Source organism: Rhinolophus sinicus, linkage group LG02 (genome assembly GCF_036562045.2).
Source record: "Rhinolophus sinicus isolate RSC01 linkage group LG02, ASM3656204v1, whole genome shotgun sequence".
Taxonomy (NCBI): Eukaryota; Metazoa; Chordata; class Mammalia; order Chiroptera; family Rhinolophidae; genus Rhinolophus; species Rhinolophus sinicus.
Window position 1 is genome coordinate 99,187,936 of NC_133752.1, and position 27,691 is coordinate 99,215,626.

The 27,691-nt window shown below is 41.9% G+C and overlaps 1 protein-coding gene across 6 annotated transcripts; it reads left to right on the plus strand.

Moving 5' to 3' along the window:
* The first annotated feature begins 10 nt into the window (after nucleotides 1–10).
* Nucleotides 11–27,618, plus strand: NUDT5 (nudix hydrolase 5). Of its 6 annotated transcripts, XM_019710269.2 has the most exons (10): nucleotides 190–349; nucleotides 11,591–11,701; nucleotides 15,809–15,876; nucleotides 19,569–19,618; nucleotides 20,598–20,705; nucleotides 22,160–22,255; nucleotides 22,879–22,980; nucleotides 24,383–24,391; nucleotides 24,526–24,579; nucleotides 27,378–27,618. In XM_019710269.2, the coding sequence occupies exons 2-10, from the start codon at nucleotides 11,639–11,641 to the stop codon at nucleotides 27,485–27,487; spliced, it is 660 nt and encodes a 219-aa protein (XP_019565828.1). In that variant the 5' UTR covers nucleotides 190–349; nucleotides 11,591–11,638; the 3' UTR covers nucleotides 27,488–27,618. The 6 variants fall into 6 exon arrangements, with proteins under 6 accessions (XP_074181082.1, XP_019565828.1, XP_074181078.1 ...); XM_074324980.1 differs by lacking the exons at nucleotides 24,526–24,579; nucleotides 27,378–27,618 and adding exons at nucleotides 10,624–10,789; nucleotides 18,333–18,428 and having other exon boundaries at nucleotides 194–353; nucleotides 22,879–24,517; XM_074324979.1 differs by lacking the exons at nucleotides 24,526–24,579; nucleotides 27,378–27,618 and adding exons at nucleotides 10,624–10,789; nucleotides 18,333–18,428 and having other exon boundaries at nucleotides 194–349; nucleotides 22,879–24,517.
* The last annotated feature ends 73 nt before the right edge of the window (nucleotides 27,619–27,691 follow it).

Genomic DNA, 27,691 nt, shown 5'->3' on the forward strand with positions numbered 1-27,691 from the left:
CGTACTTTTAGTGCACACTCATACACGCACGAACAGACATAAACACAGAGTTCTGGTCCCGGAAAAGGAATCACGGAAGTGTTAAGAAGGGGACCGTAAGAAGTGCATGGCTCCGCCTTCTCGCCTAGGCGCGCACTGCCCCGGAAGGTAATCATCTCAGGCCAGGTCACCCACAGGCGGGGGTTCTACGGGTGCCGGGAGGGAGCAAGTGCACGTCTACTTATAACCGCTAGGCGCGGCTCTCTAGCAGTACCCCCGGCTTCTCTGGAGACTGCTACTTCGGATTCGTGCTTTCTTCTTTCGTCCCCCTTCCCAAAGGAGTACCCTTCCCTTCACCCCACACCTTGGAGTAGGTAATTGGGCGCGGGCCAATCACGTACAAGGTCTCTGGGGAAGAGGGAGGGAGCACATGTGGAGCGTGCGGGCAGCCACACGCGCGTGTCTCCGGGTGTGCGGACTGGGCTCGCGTCCCGGGCAGCGAGGGGGCGACCGCTGCGATGGCGCGGAAAGGAGAGCTAGTTCAGAGGAGAACCAGGGACGGGGGTAGAAGAGCCTGGGCTACTCGGAGTAGAGAAAGCAGGAAGCACCAGTTAAAGCTTAATTTGAGTGCAGTGGTTGAGGCATCTGCGAAGAGGGGGGGATGGTCCCTCTTTCTTGGGGGAGGGTTATGAGAGGGAAGGAGTCTCATCGGTATGAGTTCGACTTTGGAGGTACAAGAGGAGAGGTAAATTTAGGAGAATTGAGGGAAGGGGAGAGGTCTCTCCTTTGAGCAGCAAGTTAATTTATTCTAGCCCCGCAAAAGGAGCAGCCTGGAAAAGCCAGATTTTATCAGTATCCATGCCATGCTGGAATCAAAACGGAAAAATTCCTAGTTGAACTTTTAATATTCATTATTCCTCCTCCTCTTTGCTCCCCATTACACTATCACCTGTTTTCTATACTCCTTCCCAAATGATGTATTTGATGGCGACTAGAAAATAGAATATTGAGGAAGTTCACGTTTGCTTTTTTCTTTAAAAGAAAAACGACTAGCTGCTGAGAAACACCTTTTAAATGTAGCCGTTGCAGTTTCATGCCTTGGGTTTGTCCCAGGCACATTTTAGAGTCTCCTTAAAATTGCACACTTACTGGTCCATCTAAGCAGTTTTAAATTGTAAAGGTAAGAACCTTTACAGGCCTCTTTAGAAAGATATTCATTCGAGTAATGACTAGATCCTCTGCCTATTCACACACCCCCCTCCCCCAATACGGAATACGCATTGTTTCATATTTTGTTTTTCTCCAAAATGTTAACTGGCTAAGTGGTTTAGTTGGGAGCATTGCTTTTAAAGATATATTTTCAAAGCAGAGGTAAAGAGAACATAATGTTGCAGTGTGTGTTGGGGGTGAGGTGGGGTTCATAAGTACCTCTGAGATCCACGATTATGCAATCCTTTCTGGTGAGGGAGAGGAAGAAGTAATATTCTCTATATGTTAGGAGAAATGGTGCCAGACTGCCAGGTTTAAGGGTGACCTAATGCCAAATGGAGCGGTCACTCGATCGACCTAGAAATAAAGAAGTTACAGCGAAGGAAATGTTAGCACTGATGGGGTGAATTTGGGTAAGGTGTTTTCTCTTGAAGATAGGAATCAATAGATGTAGGAGAAAGTAGAAACTGGAAATACAGTCATTATGGGAGGACTAACACATTAACGACCCAGGAAACTTGAGTGTGTGTGGAGCATAGGTTGTTCAGTGACTTGTTAGCATTAACTCAGTGGATTTTACATAACTTGTTACACATTTAACCAGCATCAAATCTCCATACAAACATGCTCCAGTATTGTGAATGGATACAGCTAAGTTCACTTTCACTATTTTTTTAGCCACCATGTTTGTCTTTTCTTCACTTAGCCATGAAGTGTTTATATTCCTCAAGTTTCTTCAATAAAACCTTTACAACAATGGAAATACTTGCTTTTTCTCGTGCATGCCAAAAAACTATTGGTAGCCAAATGAGTGGGGGGAGGGTTATTGTGCAATTACAAATGAAATAATGAAAAACATTTCCTTCTCTGAATCAATTAACGTGACTAATCCTTGTAGGTTAGTATTTCCAACTACCTACTGGTTTTCTCCATTTGGAAATCTTGCCAACATCTCAAACTCGAGATGAACAACAGTGCACCACCCCTTTCTCCTTCTCATGTCCCAATGTCCTAAAAGATCATCTCCTTGGAATTAGCTATGGAAACCCCTTCCCTAAATGCTGTTTTAGGAAAAGTAGTAAGTCTCACCTGCAAGGAATTAAATATTTTCTTGCCTCTGCTACCACCCTAGGCCAAACCTACCATATCTCTTGCCTGGGCTGTTACAAGTGTTGCCAGAACCCCACTGTTTTTCCTTGAGTCCATCTGCCAGTGTGCACTGGCCCAAAGAAATGCACGAGCAGGAGTTTGCAGTATAGAAAAAAATAGTTGAATACTGAATTGGCCAATTCAGAGGAGAGCTTATATTCTAAATAAACTGACTCCCCCAAGGAATATTCTATAGGGCAAAATCACAAGACCTCGTGGGTTAGCGGTTCCGGGTCATGCTGGGAACTGATTGGTCGGAGGTGAGGTGAGGGTCCAGTGTCCCTCTGTCTGGTCTCATGGGAAAGTAGCCAGGGGTTCATTCCACCTTCCGTTGGAGGTGCTGAAACATAACTTAGGCCGAGATTTTACATTTAGCCGGCCAGCAGTCCCAACCTGTGACCCTGAGTCAGGTTTGGGCTACTGTCCTGCTGCTTAGGGGGGATAGGAATTGGTGATTATCGGGAAAGGCTAGGTGTCTGAGGGATAGAGATGATTTCTAGAGCTAGAATTTAAAACTAGATTTAATCAAAGTCATAAGGACTCGGTTTCACAAGAGGTTCTTTATTGGTCTCATTACTATGTTGCTGTAACCCATTAAATTTAAGGGTAATTACAGCAGTTCACTCTTGCTCAACCAGAACTAAATGTGATTATAAATCACCAAGTAGCATCATTTCCATAAAATGTTAGTTCCCTTCCTGCCTACCCAACCCCCACACCTGCCAGAAAAGTAGAAAAACTTTCAGTGTCTTCCCATGAACAAATCAAGTACAGGAAGTCTGCATTATCTGAGGATAATTGTTGTCAGCAAAGAAAAGCTCACTTCAAGTGAACCCTTGTGATGTGGATAACAATTTTACCATAAATGGTACAAAAGGACCGATAAAAATACCATCTTTAAAAAAAACAAAATTTAAATCTTATGATTATAATCAAGATTATTAAATAGAACTATACTCATTTGATTCTTTGTTCATTATAAGTCAAGTGGCTTTTCTGTGAAATTCTGGAAGAATTGTAGAATGGAATCTTAAATATGCCTAAGCATTTGATGTTTGACTTTAACAATACACTCATAAAGTTATTTTTGCAAACAGATCCTCTCCCACTTTATTTCTTTTGGAGTGCTTTGTTGATTTCTCTATCCAATTATTAAACTCATCCAACTGCCTGATCTTCATTTGTCAATCACAAGCCTTGCTTATAGTTTGAGCTCCGACATCTTTTATTTGGTTGAGAATAGATGGTGTTTACAGTATTCTACTTTGATCTGGGAGCAACTAGCCAACATAAAATTTCTTGTGATTTTTGCTTCACTTTGCAACCTCAGGAAACCAGCGATTCAAGTATCGTAATTTGAATAATGAGTGCTTTTGAGATTCTCAGTTTAATTTGAATCTTAACTCCCACTTCCCGCTAATCCAGCTGTTATTACTAATATTGAGATATCCAAGTTTGTGAAAAAGTAATCACTTATCTTCCTCCCTTCAGTGGAGAATTGTAAGTGCTAACTCCAAAGAGCTTACAGAGCAACAAGAGTTTGTAGTATGCCAGGTAGGGTTTGACGAGAAAAAGATTCTGAGATGTTGTAAATTAAAATTACAGCGCATGGAGAGTAAAAGAGACAACAGGCTGTTAATAGCTGTGGACCAGCTCTGACAGAGTGCTCCCATTCCAGTACATCTGTTGAAATTTAGGATTGATTTCCAGGTGCCTATTGCTGGGATTATCCAAAAGAGAGAACAGCCAGGTGCCATAGAACCCCCCAGAGCTTCCGCTTATTTACATGTGAATTTCCTGATCTGCTGCCCACAGCTAATCCACAGGAGCCACAGGACACTTCCTTGCAGACTCTGCTGCCTGTCCCAGAACTAGCCCCTTTTCACCTTCTCCCATCCCCTTTGTCTACAGCTAATGAAAAGCCTTTCTACACAGCTTACATCATTCTCTGCCTCCCCACCCCCCCGCCCATTTGTGGAAAACACTTGTGGGACTTTGGGGGACGACCAACCTGTTGTCTTTCCTAACTAGCCATGCTGCAGGTGGATTAGATTCCATACCCCAAGACCAGTCTTTTTCTGCTAGCAATGGCCTAATAAACCCTTTCTTTTAAAAAGACTGGGCTATGGAAGTTATTTTTTTTGTTGTTTAACAGGTTGTTGGGTGCTTCATTTGCCTGCAAATTTGGGGGAAGGAGGCAGGCATCCAGTGGAACGCAGCCCTTGGAGACGTGTTTGCAAATGTTAATATCCATTGTAAGGGGTTTTTGGAGAGCCAGGGGAGGAAAAGCTTGAGAACCACAGGGCTTGCAAACTGCCCTGTAATTCCTCAACCCTTCCCCCAGATAATGTCTATGCTTTTGTTCCTTGATTCCTTCTATTTGGAATGCTTTCCTCGCCTTCTTGGTCTGTAAATCTAATGTTAATATCAAACTGTCATTTAAAAATCTTCACAATTTTCCCTGCCTCCCACGTGGATGTGATTTGCCCCTCCTTTAAAGCACCCTGCTATTACATTATCTCTACAGCAGGCATTTCCCCCTCTGGTTAATTGCTAAAGTGTAAGGTCCCCAAGGGGAAAGATAGTTGTTGGTTTGCACTTAGTATATGCTGAAACATTTCAATTGTTTGTGCTTACAAAGCTAGTTAGAGACTCCTGCCTCCCACTGTACAGGAATTCTAAATCCCTCACATATTCCCTCACTAGGGTCTTCTGTGCCCTGGAAAAATTATACATCTGACACACCATAGACTGTCAGTGTTCAATCCAAACAGTTAAAATGGCTTACGAGATTGAAACAGTAGAGCACTATGTACCTGGGTTGTTTTTTAAAAAAACAAAACAAAGCATTACTACCTTAGCAGCCAAATGTAGATAACCTTAGATAACCTTAAATTCTGGCTAATGAAGTGGAAAACATTCAAATTAAACTTCATAAATCTCAAAACAGCACTGAGTCAGTTTAGGAAAGCTCTGGCGCAGTAACGGAGACGGCTGTGCGGCATGGAGTGGAAACCTTGTTTGCTCCTTCTTCAGCCGTTACTTGTAGTGACTGGCCCCCAAACTGCACCATTTCGCTTGTTTCTGAAATGGTGCTGAAAATGATATTCTAACGTTTCAGGAGTATTTGGGAGGTGCTTTTATAGTCCTGAGCATTTGGGGACTACACAGTACAGAACATACTCTTGAATCACATTTTCTTTATTCGCACTGTCAAGAGATTGCTCCAGTGTTGCCCCTTGGGGCTGACTGCATTACAAGAAACCCTAGAGAGGCCCAGCCCTGTCTGCCACTTTCCCTTTTGTCGTTCATGCCTTTTGGCTCTCTAACATTCTAATCCGTATGAAACTGTTTATACCTTCACATTTGCCTACCCAGGGTCCATCTTTTGATTAAAGACTGTTTTGTAATTTGAGTTTAACTTGGTTAAATGAAGAGCAGATGAAGAACAATACTTTTTTATCTTTTTGGTCATCAACAATCCCTTTGAAAAGCTGAGGGACGATATAAAGATAGAAACCTAGGGGGGCGGGGAGGGGCAGGTGTCTAGCAGATAACTTAAACACTTTAAAGTTTCTGTAAATCTGAAGAAACGAGTTTGCTCTTAGCCCCTGAAGATGCCCCCACGGGGGTGGCGCAAGGACTTGAGTGCCCTAACACGTGTGACTGAGCCTTTGGAGGCTCTCTGGGAATCCAGACCAAGAACCCTTGTCATAGAGAATATTAGTGACTGCCTAGCTCTGCCTTCAAGTGTTTCTTGGTGGGTCTTGACAGCTCTGAGGACTGCAGGTCTTTTCTTTTCAGCAGTTTGGGTGTGTACAGAGAGGTACTTAGGGTCAGAGTGTTACTTTTTAAAAGGAGAGGTGAAAATCCACTTCATCTAAGCATCCTGTATCATTCTGGACACAGTATGCTGTGACATAGATGGGGTTGCTTGGTTGCCGATGTTATTTTCTCATAAGTTAGAATTAAAGGGGGGGAAATTTTCCTTCTCTGATGTTAATAGAAAGGAATGGACATCGAGAAGATAGAAGTCTTAGATAAAAGTTCTTTTATGTGGGTATAGAACACACAGGTAGAGACAAATAGCCAACCTCTGGATAGTTTTCATCTGGCTCAGCATTCTGCTTTGATGATGGTAATGTAAACTATTTGTCTAATGGAAACCAATGCCAGTTAATAGTTGACTTAGTAAATTATTATCTGGGATACTTTCAAAGGAATCACTGCCTGCTTTCTTACGGTATATGCATGTACTCGTCGTCAATGCTAAATGTCTGTCTCCACATATCAAAATATCCACGTAGCTTCTTTATTACTTTCAAGCCTCTGTTCAAATATCACTAAATAAAAGGGGGCCTTTTCTGATCACTGTAGATTAGCAAGCCCCCACCCCCATCATCTTCACTCTTCCTTTCCTTCTTAATCCTGCTCCATAAAATTTAGTAACTTGGCATAAATCGTCTGTCGTTCCTTACTTTTTCTCCCTTTCTCCCCACCAGAAAGTCAGCTCCGGGAAGGCAGGGCTTTTCTTGCGCCAACTGCTGTCTTTCTAATACCTAGGATGTACTGTCCTGTTCTGTCCTGTACGGTGGCTCTGCCACCCGCTGCTTTAGCCTGATTACCTAAGACACTTGATTGGTATTTGGTTTCTACAACTATTAATATGCTTCGTGCATACTTCATGGTTTAAATGAGTGTGAAGCTGTACAGACATCTCTTTCTCTCTTCCTCATTAAGTGGTTCTTCTTTCTTTAGCATACAGTCTTTTCTTACCTAAGGCCTCAAATTTTGCTTCTTTGCCAAAGTCCTTATTGGAAATTGACTTCCTAGGTTTTCCCATAATCTGCAAGCAACAATGTTGGTAACATTTGAATAAAACATAAATACATTTAACTTTACAACAGAAATACATGTTGAGCATCAGGCAGAATATATGTGATGTGACAATTAAGTTCGTGAAGTTGTTGTAACTATGTTGCTAACCTTTCTTAATGTCAGAGGGATTATTCGTTATGACTTTGTACCAACTGGACAAACAGTTAACCAAGTTTACTATTTGGAAGTGCTGGAAAGGCTGCATGAAAAAGTTAGATGACCTGAACTTTTCGCCAACAATTCATGGCTCCTGCATCACGACAATGCACCAGCTCACACGGCACTAGGGTTTCTAGGCAGGAATTCCCACCCATTCTCAGGAATTTTTTTCCCTTTCCTGTTCCTGAATCCTGAGATATAAACTGTTTTTTGTTCTCCACGATGAATCGTTTCCACAAAGTGACAGCCGATACTACCAACCACCTGGGGTCAAGGAGCTGATTTTCCTCCAACTTTTCTCGGGATTCAGGAACTGGAAAGCGAAAAAAATTCCTGAGAATGGGTGGGAATTCCTGCCTGGAAACCCTACACAGCACTCTCTGTGAGGGAGTTTTTAGCCAGTACCCAAACTGTGGAAAAAATCTATTGGAACACCCTCCCCACTCACCTGATCTGGCCCCCAATGACTTCTTTCTTTACCTGAAGATAAAGGAAATATGGAAAGGAAGACATTTTGATGACATTCAGGACACCCAGGGTAATACAAGGACAGCTCTGATGGCCATCCCAGAAAAAGAGTTCCAAAACTGCTTTGAAGGGTGGGCTAGGTACTGGTGTTGGTGCACAGCTTCCCAAGGGGAGTCCTTCGAAGGTGACCATAGTGATACTCAGCAATGAGGTATGTAGCACTTTCTCTAGGATGAGTTCGTGGACCTAACCGTACTACCTCGTACCCCCAGAGGACAGCAGAGTGGTCGCGTGGCTCAGCAGCGCTGGGCATCCCTAGCCCGCCGCGGCCAGGACAGAACTCCTTGCCTAGTCTCCTGGCTTTGTCAATCTTTTCAAACCAAAGTGACCTTTAGCTACCCACTATCCTGAACATTTGCCTGTTGGGGATTTTAAGACTGCAAATGTGGTGGTTGTTGAGATGTAATTCACATACCATAACTCACCTTAAACTGTAAAATTCAGTGGTATTGAGTATTTTCATAAGATTGTGCCACAATCACCACTACTTAATTCCAGAACATTTTCATCAAAAAGAAACCCCACACATGCCCATAAGCAGTCCTCCCCACAGCCCCTTGGCAACCACTAGTCTGCTTTCTGTGTCTGGATTTGCCTACTCTGGACATTTCATGTAAATACAACTTTGTAATGTTTGGCCTTTTGTGTGTCCCACTTCTTTCTTTTGAGTTTCATTTATGTTGTGGCATGAATCAAAACTTGATTTCTGCTTATGGCTGAATAATATTGCATTGCATGGAATACCACATTTTTTTTATCCATTCATTAATTGATAGACATTTAGATTATTTCCATTTTGGGATCATTAGGAATCATACTTCCATTAACATTTCTGTACAAGTTTTCGTGTGAGCGTATGTTTCATTTCTCTTGGTTATATACCTAGGAGTGAAATTACGGGGACCTGTGGGAAGTCTCTGGTTAACCTTTGGAGGAGCTGCCAGACTGTTTTCAAAGTGGCTGCACCCTTTTACATTCCCACCAGCCGCGTATGAGGGTCCCAGCTTCTCAGCATCCTCACAAACACTAACGTCTTTTATTATTATACCCATCTTAGTGGGGGTGAAGTGGTGTCTCACTGTGCTTTTGGTTTGCCTTTCGTTGAGCATTTTTTCGTGTGCTTATTAGCCACTTGTAGACCTTTGGAGAAACGTCTATTCAGATCCTCTGGCTATTTTCATTTAGGTTATTTGTCTTTTATTATTGTGTTACAAATTTTTTACATATTTCAGATACAAGTCTATCAGATTTGCAAACTTTTTTCAGTTCTGTGGATTACCTTTTGACTATCTTGATGGTATATTTTGAAGAACAAAATATTTTAATTTTGATGAAGTCTTAATTTACCTTTTCTTTGGTTGCTTGTGCTTTAGCTGTCAACATCTAAGAAACCACTGCCTAATCCAAGATCATGAAGATTTACGCGTATGTTTTCTTTTGAGAGTTTTATAGGTTTAGCTCTTATATTTAGATCTTGGATCCATTTTGAGTTTTTATATATGGTATAGGTAGAGGTTCGTTTTCATTATTATGTGTGTATCTAGTCCCAGAACAATTTGTTGAAAAGACTATTCTTTCCCCCACTGAATTGTCTTGGTACTCTTATTAAAAATCAATTGGCCATAATGTATGGGTCTAATTCTGGACTCTGAATTCTGTTCCATCAACGTACATGTCTAGCCTTAGGCCAGTGCCACATCATCTGATTACTGCGGCTTTCACAGTAAGTTTTGAAATCAGGTGGTGTAATTCTTTTAACTTTGTGCCAAGATAATTTTGAAATTGAATGTAACTAACTTAGTCCAACACAGACAAGTAGATGAGCTATTACTCTTCAGAACAAGTATAAGCAGGCCCCACACTAACTTAATTCTTAGGAACAGAATGACTATCTAGACTTAGCCAGCCAGATTCACTTTATTCCTTCATTTCTTCAGCAGTGACTTTAGGGAATTTTTATAGCAGCATACCTGAGTAGTGTTGAATGTTGGACAATGTAAAGAAAGATCTAGTGTCTAGGCAATAGTTTTGGAAATCATTTCATCCCAAATGGGAACAGGGATGGTAGGGATAGGACTCTTTCAAGAAATGTTTGAGGTAGCTTTTTAGGACTTGTAATGTCAAGGTTATGGTTGGTAAAGAATGAGAGGTTGGAGATACTTATATTTCTAGCTTGGGGATGATGGGTAGATGTAGTTAGAGTAGAATGCAATGGGCCGAGGAAAGATGCACAGTAGTATCGTCTGTTTCAAGAAGTCCAGCAACGTTGGAGGAGAGAACAGGGTTATGAGACCGTTGTTTGTTTTGTTGGTTGTGTTTTAGGATGGGGGAAACTTGATGTTTCAGGTGAAATTTGGAGATGTGATGTGTAGTTTACTTGTCACTGTAGGTCCCAGAAGAACAGAGAAAAGCCTCTAAGACAGTTGTGGGTAAAAGAGGTGATGATGTTTGGTGCTATATTTTCCCAGGAGCTAAAAAGTTGGGAGTTAGGGTGGGTTAGGCAACGGTGGAACTTAAGAAGAGTGAATAAGGAACTTAAAAGGTTGGAATAGCCACTGAGAGATGTAGGTAAAATAACAAGGAAAAGGAAAATAGGAAAGAAAAAGATAAGGCAGAGGACCAGTCTAGGAAATCCAACAGCTAAATATCAGTCCCTGAAAGAGAGAGCAGAGAAAATGGAGGGGAGTGAATTATCAGTGAAATAATTTCCCCACGAAGCAGCACAGTCTGAAGTTGCCAGAAGGAAAGGACCCACTTGACGACCCACTACAGTACAATCAACATGAAGATGTGAATAACTATAAGAGTCCAGAGAAAGAAAACAAGGCGCAGAGAACAAGGGTCAAGAACCAGGATGGCTTCAAATCTCTCAACAGCAACACAGGAGGCAAGACAACCGAGCATCGTCCCCCGATTTGTGATAGAAAAATATTTTCAGCCTTTAATTCTATATGCAGCCAGATTAGCAATCAACTTTCAGATAGAAAAAAGATGTTCAGATGTTCTGGGTACAGAGTAAGGGGATTTAGCCAAAACAGAAGAAAGAGTAGTAACGAAGGACAAGTGGGCCGGGGCCAGGGCCACTCTTCCACGCCAGATCCTGTTGTGCTGATAACATTGTGCACAGCTGTGGCTTTGATACGTTACCTTTGACATGAATGAGCCACAATAATGTGAATGTATTTACTTGCCACTGAACTGTACACTTTCAAATTATTAAAATGGTATATCAGTTTGCAAGTTAAATAGAAAGATAGATGGGAGATAGAAACAGCCAGCCCACACACTCAGAGTTGTAAAGGGTTGACGAGGGACAGTAGTGGGGGGGGGGTGCGGGTCAGGGGAGTGGTGTACAATCTTTGTACTGTTTCCCCTTGGAAAGTTTTTAAAATTCAGAATCAGAAAATCTAAGATTGTATCCGGAGTCCTAATGTGTGCGCGTGCGTAGTAGGAATGTGCTGCCCTGGGCTGGACCTGACTGGGATGGCTTTCCGTTCTTCCCTGGATGTTTCTAGGGCCTTTTGTATACTCTTCTCCCTGGCGCACTTCTCCCAGATCCTCACATGAGAAAAGCAGCTTTGATGACAGATTAGTTTTTTACCATTTAAGTGTTGTAATTAGTGGCCTATGAACAACTGTTTCATTCAGAAAAATAAACGTAGCCTAAATAAATCTCATTCTCTTACAGCGTGACCTTCTTCCCTGAGGACTGTATAAAGACTTAACTAGTTTGAAAATGGATAACCAAGAACCAACGGATTCTTCTCAAAATACCAAACAGTTTATTATTTCAGAGGAGGTATAAATTGTTTTTCACTTCCCTTCTCCCTCCCCACATAAAACTAAGTTTCAAAGAAATGTATAGACTGTGTTTTCAAATGACTGTTTTTAATTCTTTTTTTTTCAATTAGTTTCAGGTGTACAAAGCAACATACTAGTTAAGACATTTAAACCCCTGATAAAGGGATAACCCCCCCCCCCCGCCAAGCTACTACCTTACACCTCTGACATCTTCTATAGGTGTTAACAATACCATCGACTATCTTCCCTATGTTGTACTCCACATCCCGTGACTATATGTACCTATATATTTAGCTATAGTTGACATTCAGTATTATTCTACTTCAGCTTTGGACACAGTTTATGAAGTGATCCCCCTGAGAAGTCCAGTGCCCATCTGGCACCTTACATGACCTTTACAGCATTGTTGATTCTATTCCCCAGACTGTATTACACTACCAGTTTGTATCTCTTAGTGCCTTCAGCTTTGTCACCCTGCCCCCAACCCCATTCCCATCTATCACCCTGATGGATCTAGTACCTATCTGGCACCACACCTAGTTAGTACAATATTACTGACTATATTCCTTATGCTGTACCCTGCATCCCTGTGACTAGTGTGTAACAACCAATCTGTACTTCTTAATCCCTTCCCCTTTCACCCATCCTTAACCCCCCCTCCCATCTTAAAGAAGTCCCTCTAAGATTCCTTGTAATACTGGTTTGGTGGTGATGACTCCTTCAGCTTTTTCTTGTCTGGGAAGCTCCTTATCTGTCCTTCAATTGTAAATGATAGCTTTGCTGGGTAGAGTAATTTTGGTTATAAGTCATTGCTCTTCATCACTTTGAATATTTCCTGCCAGTCCCTTCTTGCCTGCAAAGTTTCTGTTGAGAAATCAGCTGCCAGTCATACGGGGCTCCCTCGTAGGTAACTAACTGCTTTTCTCTTGCTGCTTTTAAGAGTCTCTCTTTGTGTTTAAACTTTGGCATTTTTATTATGATGTGTCTTGGTGTTGGCCTCTTGGGGTTCATCTTGTTTGGGACTCTGTGCTTCCTGGGCTTGTATGTCCATTTCCTTCACCAGGTTAGGGGAGTTTTCTGTCATTATTTCTTCAAATAGGTTTTCAGTTCCTTGCTCTGTCTCTTCTTCTGGTACCCCTATAATGTGAATGTTGGTACACTTGATATTGTCCCAGAGGCTCCCTAAACTCTCCTCAATTTTTTGGATTCTTTTTCCTTTTTGCTGTTCTGGTTGGGTGTTTTCTGCTACCTTCTACATCGCTGGTCGGATCCTCTGCTTCATCTAATCTACTGTTGATTCCCTGTAATATAGCCTTTGTTTCCATTATTGTATCCTTTATTTCTGAGTGGTTTTTTTCATGGTTTCCAGCTCCATTTTTATGAGATCACTGAGCATTCTTATAACCAGTGTTTGGCACTCTGCGTCCTGATAGATTGCATATCTTCGTTTTGCTTAGTTCTTTTTCTGGAGCTTTGTTCTGTTCTTTTATGTGGGATCTGTTTCTTTGTCTCCCCCAATTTATCTGGCTCCCTGTGTTTGTTTCTATGTGTTAGGTAAGGCTGCTATGTCTCCTGGTCTTAGTAGAGTGGCCTTATGTAGTAGGTGTGCTGTGGGGTCAGTGGCACAGTCTTCCTGGTCACCTGAGCCACGTGCCCCAGATGTGTCCCTTAGTGGGCTGTGTGTGCCCTCCTCTTGTAGTTGAGACTTGGTTGATAATTGCACATCAGTGGGAGGGACTGACCCTGGGCTCACTGGTTGTGAGGACTGGGCTTGACTACAGGGGAAGAGTTGTTGTGCAGGGGCTGATCCTATGGAGCACGATCTGCCTCAGCAGGGCCCTGGTGCCTGGCCAATCCACCTGCTGGGTGCATCATACTTGGAGGCAGCTGGGTGATGTTGTAGCTCGTTTTGAAACAGGACACTGGGGGTTCCAGCCCAGGACAACCTTGGAAGGGATCCGCTGTAGATCTACTTCAGCCACAGCCGGTGCCCCACCCAGAGCCACCTAGTGGGAGCCAGAAAGGAATTCGCAGATGGCTGTGGCCCATGCTGTGCTTAGAAGTGCCTTGAGAGGCCAAACCTCGAACCAAGGTCAGCTGCCACTAGTGCCGGCTTAGGGCTCCTCAGCCATACATACCGGACACACTCAAGCCAGATGCTGCTTGTGTGGGTTCCAGGAACCTTTGAGAGACCCTATGAAAGTCTGCAGCTGGAGCCAAGGCAGGCACCTGGAAGCAGCCTGGGTGTGCCTGAAAGTTGGGCGGGGCCAGGTCTCAAATCACCAGGGCGGGATGAACAAACAGCAGAGACTCAGAATGGCAGCTTCCTGTGTTCCTAACCGGGAAGAGGGAGGGCTCAACAAAGAAGCAGTGGTCTCCCCCAGCTCCCCCGTCCAGAAGAAAGCTGCCTCTCCAGCCCCCGTCCCAAGCCAGACAACTCATTTCCCCACCATTTGTCCCTGCCACCTTTCCAGCTGCTGCCCCAGCGCTGGAGCTCAGAGCAGGTGATTCCATTGGTGGAAAAGTCTGTGTGTGGTCCCTTTAAGAGGGACGCCTGTGAGTGTAGCCGCACTGTCTCACTCAGGCACAATCTCCACTGGTTTTCACAACCAGAAATTATGGGGACTTCTCTCCCCAGCACTGGAACCCTGGGCTGGGGTGGGGCTGGGATCTCTTACTCCTTTAGGGGATTGAGGGGACCCTCACAGCGGAAATAGCCCTCCCGGATTGTTAATGGTCACACGTGGGTGTGGGACCAGCCCGTTCTGCGTCTCTGACCTTCCTACCAGTCTGGAGGTGGCTTCTTCTGTGCATCTTTAGTTGAAAGGCTTCAGTTCAGCTGGATTTTAGGTGATTCTCAATAATGGTTGTTTTGTAAATTAGTTGTAATTTTGATGTGGTCGTGAGAGAAGGTAAACGCAGCGTGTACTGTGCCATCTTGGTTGTCCCATCTCTACTTCTTAAGAAACGGTTTTTAAACATTGTTCCTGCTCCCTTTTTAGAACTCAGGGACATTTTGCTCTTGTGTGGGAGCCGTAGTGTTTCCCTCTCAATTACTTGTATTGGTGAAATCGAGACTGTTTTTAAAGTGGATTTTAGCTGTTGATATCAAAATTCTCAAATTTTATTAGAAGCTTCCCTGAGTAGAAGAATAAATCATATGTGAGTTTTAGGGCTTAGACACTTCATACTTAGGTATCACATCTTAATTAGCTGTTTATGGTCTCACTATGTATGAGAACAATAAAAACCTAAATTCTTAGATGTAGTCTACATTCCAGAATTAATGTATGTCTTGTATGTTACTCAGTTTAGCTTTTAGAGGCTCTTCCTAGGAACCACTGCAATGGATACATTTTAAATCCTTCATCTTGGAACTCTGATCTTGACACTTTCCTGCAATTCTTTTTGATTTAAAAGTCTTTCCATGTTACCTGTGAATAGGTCTGCTGGTAAGCATCAGGTTGCTGCCGGTAAGAAGTACAAGGTCCCTTAGTCAGAAGCATCTACTGCTTCATAGCCACAGTGACACCTTCCTGTTAGTGCAGCAGGGTGTCATGGGCAAGTTAGTCCTGGTGACCGAAACTCCTCACTGTCTAGGCAGAACGATGCTGGGGTGCCTCTCAGATTGGGTGGGAAACCCAGGTGACATTATGGGAAGTCTAGTCACTGGACGTGGTTTCCCCATAGGCCGCTTTCTTGTGTAGTCGCTGACAGTAAAATGCCACTGATGAGTTTACATACTAAACACACACCTATGCGGCCAGACCGTGAGGCGCCTCCCAGAGGACCCCTCACTCCTTGTACTCCCTAGTACATACCCCTAGTCTTCCTCCCCACCCCACCCCCAACAGGTTTCTGCTCTCATTTCTTTTCACCTCTCAGTACTACCTCCAAAACTCCAAACAGAAGCAGAACCACCCTTCAGGAAAACACGTTTTAATACGCTCAACTGAAAACTTGGACGTGAATTATGGGAAAATAAGCATGATAATTGGGAGGGCCACGTAGAGAAAATGTGTGTGTGTGTGGGGGGGGTGATCTAAATAAAAAACAACTCAGTTTGAAAGTTTCCCAGTTTATCATCCATCTAATCTCCTTTTAGTTAACTGCAGAAGGAAAATGGGTCAAGCTTGAAAAAACAACTTACATGGATCCTACTGGTAAAACAAGGTAACCTATTTTTTTCTTCTGTAAAATGCTCAGTATTTGGGTTCTCAGGGTCTCTATTACTGTTTGGTATAATTTTGATATTTTCCTCATTGTAAACGCTATCTTAAATTTAAAAAGTCTAATTTAGCTGTTTTCAAATTGTTAGAATGTTTGAATCACTTATAATCTCTGAAAAAATTACATTGTAAATTTGTTACAGTAATTAGTCAGAAATCTATTTTAACACCATTCTGCCCAAGTAGATTAGTGTGAACCTAAAGCTTTGGGGACAAGCCTAATTTAAGCTGATAAAGCAGCAAAATGATTAACAGTACAGGTTGCTTCCTTCTAGGTAAACCAATTCTAATCTATAAATTAGAAGAATTAAAGAGGAAACATTTCTGGGTTTGAGGTAAAAGTTATATGCTTATATCTTGCATGTGGAAACGTAAATTGGAAAAGAAAACATTTTGTAAAGCATTTCACAATATGTATCATATGCCATAAAGATGTTGTGTGAGGGGAGAGTTTGGGAACAGGTCACCGTGGGGCCTGAGACTCTGTTAAGAAAACTATTTGGAATCAGATTTAGGCCTGAAAAAGGTTCATCAAAACTTAAAAAGACGAAAATAAATTGAAAGCAACCTGAACATTAAAAAAATAGAGAAATAATTGTTATAGTGTATGCATTTGGTAAAATCTATGCAACCACCTACAAAGCAGATTATGAAGACAACCTAGCAATATGAGAAAAGTTAATGTTTGATAACAAAATTCAAAATTGTATGTATGCTTTTAAAACTCTGCCAAATAATGTGTAAGAAAAGGCTAGAAGGAAAACTGTAGAAAAATGTTAATGACAGCTGTGTGATTAACCTTTTTTCTTTTATTTTACAGATTTTCTGTTCAGTAATTTTTTATATTAAATATCAGGAAAAAATGTGTTAAAATAGATTAAGCATTTACTTAGTGAAATATAAAAAATAGAATGGAATGAGAAAATATGAAAATGCAACTAAATGTAGTATCTTAATTATATGATATAAATTAATATAAAAATCCCATTTGCTAAGTGATCAAATAAGAATAGAGTTTCCTTGTGAGGAACTACTTCTATCATCAAAGCTAAAGTACATGGACTTGCCAGTAATTTAAACTTTTGATTATATCTACTAAACCAGCAAAAATATTAGTAAGGCCCAATGTTGGAGAACTATGGGAAACATTAAGATATTATAACACCATTAAATTAAAACCCCCAAGTGAGAAAGCTAAGCACACAATGATCCATCACCACAGTGGAAGAGTATAGCTATTATTTATAGTGAGATTGATGTATAGAACTAAATATGAACTAAGTAGGGATTCGGAAATGCAGCAAGGCCCACGCCTTAGGGAGCACAACATGTTCAAATGTACTTCTTTTTGTGAAAATACAAACAGATTAGAACCCAACCTGTAGTGATATCATTTGGTTCTCTTCCTTATAATGTTTACGTTTATAACACAAAATAAACCCTTAACACTAGCTAGTCTAAGGAGGACGTGTTGGTTCGCAGCACTTGTCCCGTCGCCCGACTCCTTCCCTTCCTTCCTGCATGTTAGGGGTGTGCAGCGGAGTCATTAGGGGATTATTTGCAAAACACCCACTAGGTGTTCCCTGCAGAGCGTCTGCTCCAGTACTTTGGGAGCAGGTTCTAGAGTCCACCCAACTGCCCTGCTGGTTTGGCCTCCGTATGTTCACCTCCAGCTCCTCACATAGGTCTTCCTCGCAGCTCCAAAGGGGTCTTACATGCAGCATTAACATGTCACACAGAATGTCAAGCTTGGAAGGGTGAAGCTCTACTTTACTGTAGGCTGTGATTTATAAATTTATAAAATGTTTCATCTATTATTTCATATAAGAGCATGTACATAAGGATACAATAGCAGCTAGAGAATCCTTTGTTCCACCGTCGTATTCCTGAAAGAGGGTACGGAATTAATCTTACAAGTGTAAAAATAGGCTGGCAGTACAGCCCTTTACTGACATTCAGGACAGAAGTGAAGTCATCGTCTTCTGGCCCTTCCTACCTCCTGTGTTGGTTGACTAGAGGGAAGAAAGCAAAACAGACCTTCCCATAACAAAGACTAAATAATAGAGTAACCTAACTAGAATCAGAATTCTAAAGCTACAAGAGGCTTGTGAGATAACATACTCTTAACTCCCTAGTTTTACAAAAGAGAAAAGTCTCAAGGTTGTGGCTATGGGGTCAGCTAGTAGGCAAGTGGACACTAAGATTTTCTGACTCAGTCCAGTGTACGTCTCTCTCTGAGTCCCGCTGAGGAGACTGGAGCTCTCACGGAGCATTCTTGTTCTAGTATTTCTTATAAATGCATTTGTATTTTGTTGCTCATAATTGCTGGCTCGTTACTGCTTATTTACCTCATCATAACCACTATATTGATGCTACTCTTTCTGTCTCCCTTATTCCTAGTGTATTTGGGATGGGACCTTCAGTGCTTTGCCCAGCACTGTCTTCTTCAGTCTTTAGGACTAACCTTAAGAGGCAGCAGAGAGAGCTATATCAAAGGTGTTTTGTCTCTTGCAGTTTGTATTACTGACTTATCAGAAGTGCTTGTTGGTTGGCTTCTTGCTACTAACAGGAATGTCGGCAGCTGTGAGTTGTCAAAGTCTGTTTGGTTTTCACAGGTTCATTTTGACATATTTGCCCTGTAAAATTTGGGTACAATACTGAAGTATCTAGTTTACAGAAAGTTATTTTAAAACTAGATTACATTATCTGAAATTTTGGGTTTTAATAGAAATGTGGCAAGATCCAAACCCATTAAGGATAAGCAGATAAAAAGCATAGGAGGGTTCCCCCAAGTAGTACACCTTATACTCACCGTTACTGTTGGGAGACACATGTTGACGCATTTCTTATCCCAATCCCCAGAGCCACTCAGATGTCTCCTCTTGGATGCAAAATTATTTGCTTCTTCACTCCCACCTCTTAGCACTGCTTTCTCCAGGTTGAGGAATGAGAAGGTGAAGGGGGAGTTGTCCCTCATGCCCTCCCCCTGGAAACACAAGAACTGGACTTTCCGGGCAGCGCTCCCCCGGAACAAATAGCTAATCAGCATGATGCCATAAAAGGGATCAGGGACCGGCTGTCACTCATCTCACTCTTTCCTCCAGGGACATTTTCTCCTTTAATAAGATGTCACACACGCAAAGAAGAGCACTCTCCTAAATTTCAGAATTCCTCAACAAATAAATGGAAAGGTCCTGCTTTCTTAAAATTGTGTATTTTAGGTCACAGACCTTAACATCTGAATTGTATAACTATCTCACCAGCTCTCATTATGCAGAATCCCCTCTGGAATTTTCGCAGGGGCGTATTGTATGTCCACTGCTGAACAGCCTGGAAAGCTGTGATCACCAGCTGTGCTGTTCCCGGTAGATTTATGGTCCAAACTGAAGAATTTCTCCAGTTACTGATTTGAAAGGCAGCTCAAGTGACAGCACCCAGAGGGCTAGATGTCGGGTAGCAGCTTTTCTCTGGTAATTTTCAGAAGCTGTAGGACAGCACAGTGGGTTGTGTTGACCATTAATTGTCATTAGTACCTTTGCATGCTTTGCATTTGTAGAGTTCTGGCTGTACACTCAAAACCTAAGAACATTCTCCTCTTCAGCACTAATGATTTTGTTTTTTCTTCTGACTGAACAGAACTTGGGAAACGGTGAAACGTACAACCAGGAAAGGACAGTCGGCTGATGGTATGGGTGCAAACCTATTATAACCTTATAAGGGAAGTTAGCCCACGTTACTCGGCTGTAAGGCTAGGTGCAGGGTTTTTCCTTCTACTGTAACCAAGACATCAGAGCACTTACCTCCAATTATGATCTTTTATCTTTAAATCTAGTATTCTTTTCTGCAATGCTCTGTAACTAAATCAGCTTTCTTTATAAATAACTTCTGGAGCCTGTTATCTAAACTCCGGACAGTGTTTTTGAGGGGAAGACATATTTATAGCCAGACACAAATCAATAATTTGAAGCCACATACTGTGTCTTGCTATGCTATGACTTTAGAAATCCTTTGTGTTCTGTTCAAAGGATCTAGGTGGGCCCTAGTTTGGAAAACTTATTTGCGCTGAAAAATGCTCTTGACCACTTGCTTTATATGTTGATGAGGAAATGGAATTAGGAAACAACTGTTCATTCAGTTCACTTTCCGTTCCAGCTGTAAATGCTTTGACTGCAAAGGTCCCAGAAACAATTCTGAAATTCACCTCTGGTCTAGGAGAAGTTGGGTGACGGGTCTTTTCTTGTCTTTCCCTTTTTTTTTTTTTCCCCATTCTGTTCTGATTTTTACTGCAAGCAAACAGAGTAGCTACCACAGCTGCTGCTTTTCCCTGCTGGGAAAGTTGAGAGGGTGATGCAAATGCCCTTCCTGGGCTGTTTGCTTTTCCCTAGAACTGAGCGGGGTTTTGTTTTAGGGCCAAGTAACATCACTTATTTATAAACATGGAAGTGTGACTATTTTTTCTTTAATTACGTTTTTAAGTGAGAATGACTTCCGCGTTAACTAACAATATCGTGGCTTTCACCTTCCTGTTGGGAATGGCAAACATAAGGTAGACTTCGAATGCCACACTTCTTAAAATACGGGGTTTTCGTGAGATTGTTGTAAGCAGATTGCTGGTGTGACTGAGCTTTCATTAGGACTCTCCTGCATCTTATTTCCTGGCGACAGGTGTGACAATTATCCCGGTACTGCAAAGAACTCTGCATTATGAATGTATTGTTCTGGTGAAACAGTTCCGGCCACCCCTGGGGGGCTACTGCCTGGAGTTCCCCGCAGGTGAGTCACCCAGCTCGGAACTGGGCTGTTTCTTGGGACCTGTCATTCAACGCCATTTTCTCTGTCCATGGGGTTCCAAGTTCAACAGAACCCTTTCAGCAGTGAGGCGCCTCCAGCCACTTCAGGGACCGTCACCCATGGAGGCGATCCAAGGCGTGTCACAGCTCACCTTTTCACGCCACCTGCCCTCCTCTTTGTGACATTCTTTCTAACCTCTCTGAGAAATTGCTTTTCCCTCATCTGTCAACTTATTTCATCTTCTATCACTAGCAATCTGCCTCTGACAAGAAATTTGCAGTAATAACTAGGCCAGACTCTTAACTCCAAAAACTATCAATGGAATAGAGAATTTTTTTTTTCAGCTGTACAGTAAGTTAAGCTCTCTAGAATTTATGCAGTGTGTTGTTATAGGACTTAATTGGGTTGTTACCATCAGGAGAGATTAGATCTCATTTATCATTAGTGGTTTAAGTTTTGTATTTTTAAAGTCCATCCCATATTAATATATAATTAACTTTATTTCCTTTCTTATTTACTCGCTATTTAACTTTAAAAGTAACTGAAGGGGCGGACGGATGGTTGGGTAGAGCACATGCTCTCAACAACAAGGTTGCCGGTGCGACTCCCGCATGGGATGGTGGGCTGTGCCCCCCACAACTAGATTGAAAATGGCAACTGGACTTGGAGCTGATGGGTCCTGGGAAAAACACACTGTTCTCCCAATAAAGTCCCAGAAATACACACTGTTCCCCCAAAAAAATCCTGTTCCAATTCCCCAATAAAATCTTTTTTTAAAAACGTAACTGAATAGCCAGTATTTCACCTTTTCTTGGTAATTTTTTATTCCTTTCAGGAAAGACTCCGAGTTGCTACTGTCCCTCTCCCACTTGGACTCTCTTCCTCATCACAGTATCATGGTGGTTCCCTAAAGCCCACCAGCCTTCAGCTGTCTTTTCTGTTCTCCCTCCGAGGTGATCTTCATCCTGGCATCTCACTACCGGGCCTCAGTATTGTTCTGTGAGGGAGGAAGGCAAGATAGGTAACACTGACCCCATCTTAGGAGGAAACGGGAAGTAATAGGCTTCCGGTGCTGTCGTCACACAGCTAGGTCCAAAGCCTGGGCCACTCAGCCACCACCAAGCCACTTGTCCTCCCAGGAAATATGTTGTCCGGGCTGTAGAAATCATTAGTGCTAAGATGCTCGTGAAAACCAATCTAGGTCTAAGGACGATGAACAGACGAAAGCTATCAGAACCTACTTAATCTGCCTAAGGTTTTATGCTTTTACCTTTTTTTTTCTATAAAAGTGCGAAACCTCGGTTTTACCAGTAAGACCACTTCTCACAATCCTCTGATTCTTCTCACGTAGCTCAGCAGCAGCTATGTTAGAAGAAGGAGAGATTCAAAGAAACGTGGGTTTCCCTCTCCCGCCTCACTTGAACTTGAACTCCCAGGTCTCATAGATGATAACGAAAGCCCAGAGGCAGCTGCTCTGCGGGAGCTGGAGGAAGAAACCGGCTATAAAGGTGACGTTGCTGAATGGTCCCCAGGTTTGTATTGCTTTCCAGGGGTGGTGCATGTGGGGGGCAAACCTAGGAAAATTAGCCAAGCAGTGGATTCTTCTGTTGTAAAAGCATTGCTTCTTGGGGTGTTCTTTATAGTCAGAATTCAGATGTCTTTTATTTTGGCTAATTCCCTGAAGAAAAATCATAATTAGATTTGGTCACCATCTAAATGTGACCTTACCCTCCCCTCCCCTTGACAGCAAGTTTGAGCAAGAAAGACCTGAAGTTGGAGAATTATGAAATCATGTTGCCTTCCAGAGTTCCCCACGACCTGAACTTTATTGCATACTCACCTCCGGCTCACCCATCATACGTCATGCGCCTAAGACTTTTTTTTTCTTCATGTGAAAGAATTTTACATCATGTCAGTACCATCTCCCCTCAGGCTTACCGAAGTTTGCTCAGGAACTTTGGGGAAGATAGGGATGCTGGCTACATATATGCTCTGCAGTCCTCCGGCCTATACTAAGTGGCGGGTAGACTGGTGCTCCTGCATCCATTCTGTTACACAGGAATTAGGAGCTGTCTTCTTCCGAAGGCATTTAAGTCATGACACAAATGACCTCTGACTGGTGTCTGTAAAGATGACCTGTTGCTTCTCTCCGTAGCTGTATGTATGGATCCGGGTTTGTCAAACTGTACCACACACATCGTGACAGTAACTATTAATGGAGATGAGGCTGAAAATGTGCGACCTAAGCCAAAGCCCGGTGAGTGTACTGGCTGTTTAAGGGCTGAACGGCATTGAATATTGTTACCTTTGCTAGTAACTAGTTTGCTTTTTGACTGGTTAAAAGAGTAACAGTCTTTTGCAGATGCTTCCTCAGTATTCTTGCTATTTTCATAATCTTGTGTATTTTAGCATTTTTCTTTTACCACTTCATTGATTTTTATGCTTTCTTTATATAAAATATTAAATTACATATTTCCATATTTTCTGTATGGAGTTTATTCTTAGTAATATGAGCTACAGGCCTACATACTAAATAGTAAACAATGAAAATCTTCAAAGTCATTCTGATTATCTGTCTTCATATATGTAAAGAATGGCTAAGTAACTGTTACAGGACAGCAGCTCATTAACTATTCTTATTGAGTTCCCTACTTAGAGAAGCTTTTTGGAAATTCTTTGCTCTATAATATATTTTAGCAAGTTGGGATTCAGAAGCTTTAATGCATGTCCGTTCCATGTCCTCACCCACCCCTTAAAGGTGTTGCTATATGCACCACAGAAAACCATGTGTGCGAGTGAGTCTTCCAGTTCTCATCTTCCTTAGTTGTTCCTAAATGTTTTGTACCCCATTGCAGCTGGTTTTAAATGCTCAATTTTCAAACTAGCAAACAGACATATAAAGGGCAGTTCCTCAGAATTACACAGAATCATCATATGATCAGGTAATTCACTCCTAGGTACATACCCCGTGTACTCCTAGTTACTGAAAGCAGGGGCTCAGATACGTGCCCACCCACGTTCATACGGCGTGACTCATTCCCCACAGGGGGAAGGGAAGACAAAATGCAGTATTCATACAAGGAATATTCAGCCATAAAAGAACGAAATGTCTGATACACGCTATAACTTGAATAAACCTTAAAAACATCGTGCTAAGTGAAATAAGCCAGATGGGCAAACACTGTGTGATTCTACTAGCATGAGACACCTCAGGTCAGTAAATTCCCAGAGGCAGAAAGTAGAACGGAGGTGCCAGGGATGGGGAAGGGAGCGTTAGCGGGCTCCACATTCCTACTGGGATGACAGAAACGTCCTGGATCGTGCTGATGGTCACACAACGTGAATGTATTTAATGCCAATGAATAATACCTTGAAAAACGGTTAAAATGGTAAATTTTGTGTCTTGTATATTTTCATACAATTTAAAAATACATAGATACGTATGACAGAATATGCTTTAAATTTTGCTATCAAACATTTGATTTGGAGAACGATGATAACTTTGTACTATGGAATTTTTTACTGTGTATACAAATTAAATTAGTAGAGACCCAGGTTTCTGTTAAGTTCTTAGAGTCTTTCTGAAAGGTCCTGCACAAAAGACGCGTGTCTTGGCATTGCAGGCCCTGCTAAAATGTCCTCCTTCTGTTTCTTTGCAGGAGATGGAGGTATGTTACTCAGCTTCCATTGTCTGTCCACCGCTATGGTTTGGTGGAGTGGTAAGGGCTATGGGCCTTTTGTGTTCTTCTGGTAGGCTCTCCTATTTTTCAGCTTTGTTTTCACTTGCATTTTGTCTATTTAGAGTTTATGGAAGTAATTTCCTTACCAAAGAATGACTTGCTGAAGAGACTTGAAGGTAAGTATTCTTAAGATTATTATCTAACTCTCTCTTTTCCCCACCCATTCCCAGCAAAGGGGTACTAAATAGAATTCTGTGTCTTTCTATTCTTTCTCATTCAAGTCAAATACATAGCAACTACTGTAAAACTGCATTTGACCAATAATAAATAATTGTCCTTTTCAGGTGGCATAGAGTCTGAAAATATGAGTAAGACATTGTATCAAGTGAAAGCTTTCAGCAGAGGCTCTTTCCCTATACAAGTCCAGCTTATATGCCCTCTGATTAGCCAGAACTATTTTATACTTTAAATCTTTAACCCATGGTGATACAGAGGCGTAAGGAGCTCTCTCTTAGCTATGCTGGGGTGTTAGATGGTTCTTTGTGCAAAGTGTACATTAGAGGAGAATTGAACAGTATTCTTTCTATAAATATAAATACTGAGGTATCTACTCTACGCCAAGAGCAATGTACTGACACAATGAACTACACTAACCAGCAGTGTGGCCCTTAGTAACATGTGGTTAGTGTGTCATCCCTGGCCAGGGATTCTGTAGTAGGTTATGTGGACAGATGTCCCTGAGAGAACCACTAGGATGGAGTGTACTGAAGACAGGACCAGGCCCGTCACGGAACTCCTCATGCCGCTCGGTAGGTCCACATTCACTCATTTAATTTTTACTTCAAAAATTAACTTGAAGCATTGTTGGACCTGGAGCTTTGAGAGCAGTCTCTCTCTCCCATAAGTACCGGTGGCTTCCAGTTCTGTTTTCTTTTCTTATTTTTTTTAAATTAAAGTTTATTGGGGTGACAATTGTTAGTAAAATTACATAGATTTCAGGTGTACAATTCTGTAATACATCCTCTATAAATCCCATTGTGTGTTCACCACCCAGAGTCAGTTCTCCTTCCATCACCATATATTTGATCCCCTTTACCCTCATCTCCCAACCCCCACCCCCTTTACACCCCGGTAACCACTAAATTATTGTCTGTGTCCATGAGTTTTTGTTTCTCATTTGTTTGTCTTGTTCTTTTGTTGGTTTTGGTTTATATGCCACATATCAATGAAATCATATGGTTCTCTGCTTTTTCAGTCTGACTTATTTCGCTTAGTATTATAATCCCAAGATCCATCCATGTTGTCACAAATGTTCCTATATCATCTTTTCTTACTGCCGAATAGTATTCCATTGTGTATATATACCACAACTTCTTTATCCATTCATCTATCGAAGGACATTTTGGTTGTTTCCATGTCTTGGCCACCGTAAATAAAGCTGCAATGAACATTGGAGCACACGTGTCTTTATGGATAAATGTTTTCAGATTTTTGGGTAGATACCCAGGAGAGGGATTGCGGGGTCATATGGTAATTCTATTCGTAATTTTTTGAGGAACCTCCACACTGCCTTCCATAGCGGCTGCACCAGTCTGCATTCCCACCAACAGTGTATGAGGGGTTTTTTTCTCCACAGCCTCTCCAACACTTGTTACTGTTTGCAGTTCTATTTTTTAATGTCTGTGTTGTTTGTGTGAAAAGTAAAGTGGATCTTTCAATCAGTGATTTCAGGTTCCCAGAAAGTTGCCATTCCTACTGTACTTTTTAAAAAACTGGATCTGAGGTAAAAACCACCTCCAGATTCAAAGTCAGAGTTAGAAATACTCATACTGAAAAGACTCAGTCATTTATTAGGCATTTACTCAGAGAAGCGTGGCTCTCAGTAACAGACACCGTTAAGTTAAAGTCTGATGTGCCTGCCCGGATTTGAGCTCAGCAACCGTGTATTAGGTCCAGCTGAACAAGTTCCACGGCCTCTAAGCTTTTCTCATGTAACAGGAACAACAGACAGCCCCTATCTCTGAGGAGGCGTAAGTAAAAGAAAATGGGAGAATGTTGGCACATAGCGCTTAAATGTCATATGCTATATCTTTTATCATTTTTTATATTAGGAAAGTATTCTTTAAAAAAAAAAAAACTTTCCCTCTCCTTTCCACCTAATTAAACTTCCCTTCTGGCCTTAGAAGAGGGGGAGGCATATAGAGAAGGCTATATGGGGGGAGGAGGGGTAAAAGCCAGTTTTCCTAGACTCAAAATATAGTAATCAAGTCATTTCCTCAACAAGTAACATTTGAGAAGTTGCAAAAGGTATTTGGAGTTCAGTTTGCTACAAGAAATAGCTTTCAGCACTTACCAAGCCCGTTGTTCAGGTGAGTAGGACATAACCCTGCCTTCAAGGATCAAAGTGTCTCTGAGCCTGTTCTAAATGAGTAGCTTGAAAAATAAGAGACAGATTTGAAGTCTGATAACTTCCATCTGAGCGAAACGGAAGTTGTCGTTAAAGCCCTTTGTAATAAGGTTCTGAGATGTCATCCTTTGTAGAATTCAAGACCTATCATGCACACAGTAGTTGAGTGTGGAAAGCCTGTATTCCCTAGTGGTGAGAAAGACACGTGAGTCTCTGTCAGGTACTGAATAACCAAGCACAGTGTCAGAGTAGCAAAACCCGATAGTGAGCTACAAATGTACCAATTGGATCTACAAAGCTTTCCTGTTTTAACAGAAAATCATCATCTGTTATATGTGCTCGTCTTTCTTCTTCCTTTTTTCTTGTCTCATGCTGGAAACATATGTAATCCTTTATTCTTCCACTAGAGTAAGAGCTTTGAAGGCAGAAAATACCTTGTTCACCACAGTATCACCAGCATGTAGCACAGAACTGGCACATAGGAGGTGCACAGTAAACACTGATTGAATAAGAGCTACTACCCTTTAGTGGCATCGCTGTCTGACATGTCTCCTTTGCTTCCTCTAGCTCTGGTAGCTGAAGAAAATCTGATAGTGGACGCCAGGGTCTATGCCTACGCTCTGGCACTGAAACATGCAAATACGAAGCCCTTCGAAGTGCCCTTCCTGAAATTTTAAGGCCAGAGGACAACGGCCATGATTTTGTAAATGAGGCCCCCAGTCCTCCTCCACTAAGACTTTGTATTCAGCTTCGTTTAATGTAGATTTGAAATGAGCTTTTTCATAAAATAAAGGCAACAAAAAATGCATGTGGTGGTATGGAATTATAATTACAGGTAGGCTGTAGCTTTCACTTAAATGCTAAACAACTAATATTGTGAA

Excerpts from the sequence above, each read along its gene's own strand:
- NUDT5 (XM_019710269.2), top strand. The coding sequence starts at position 11,639 with ATGGATAACCAAGAACCAACGGATTCTTCTCAAAATACCAAACAGTTT. Across the intron at positions 15,877-19,568 it reads GATCCTACTGGTAAAACAAG|AACTTGGGAAACGGTGAAAC; the intron begins GTAACCTATTTT and ends CTGACTGAACAG. Across the intron at positions 24,580-27,377 it reads CTTGCTGAAGAGACTTGAAG|CTCTGGTAGCTGAAGAAAAT; the intron begins GTAAGTATTCTT and ends TGCTTCCTCTAG.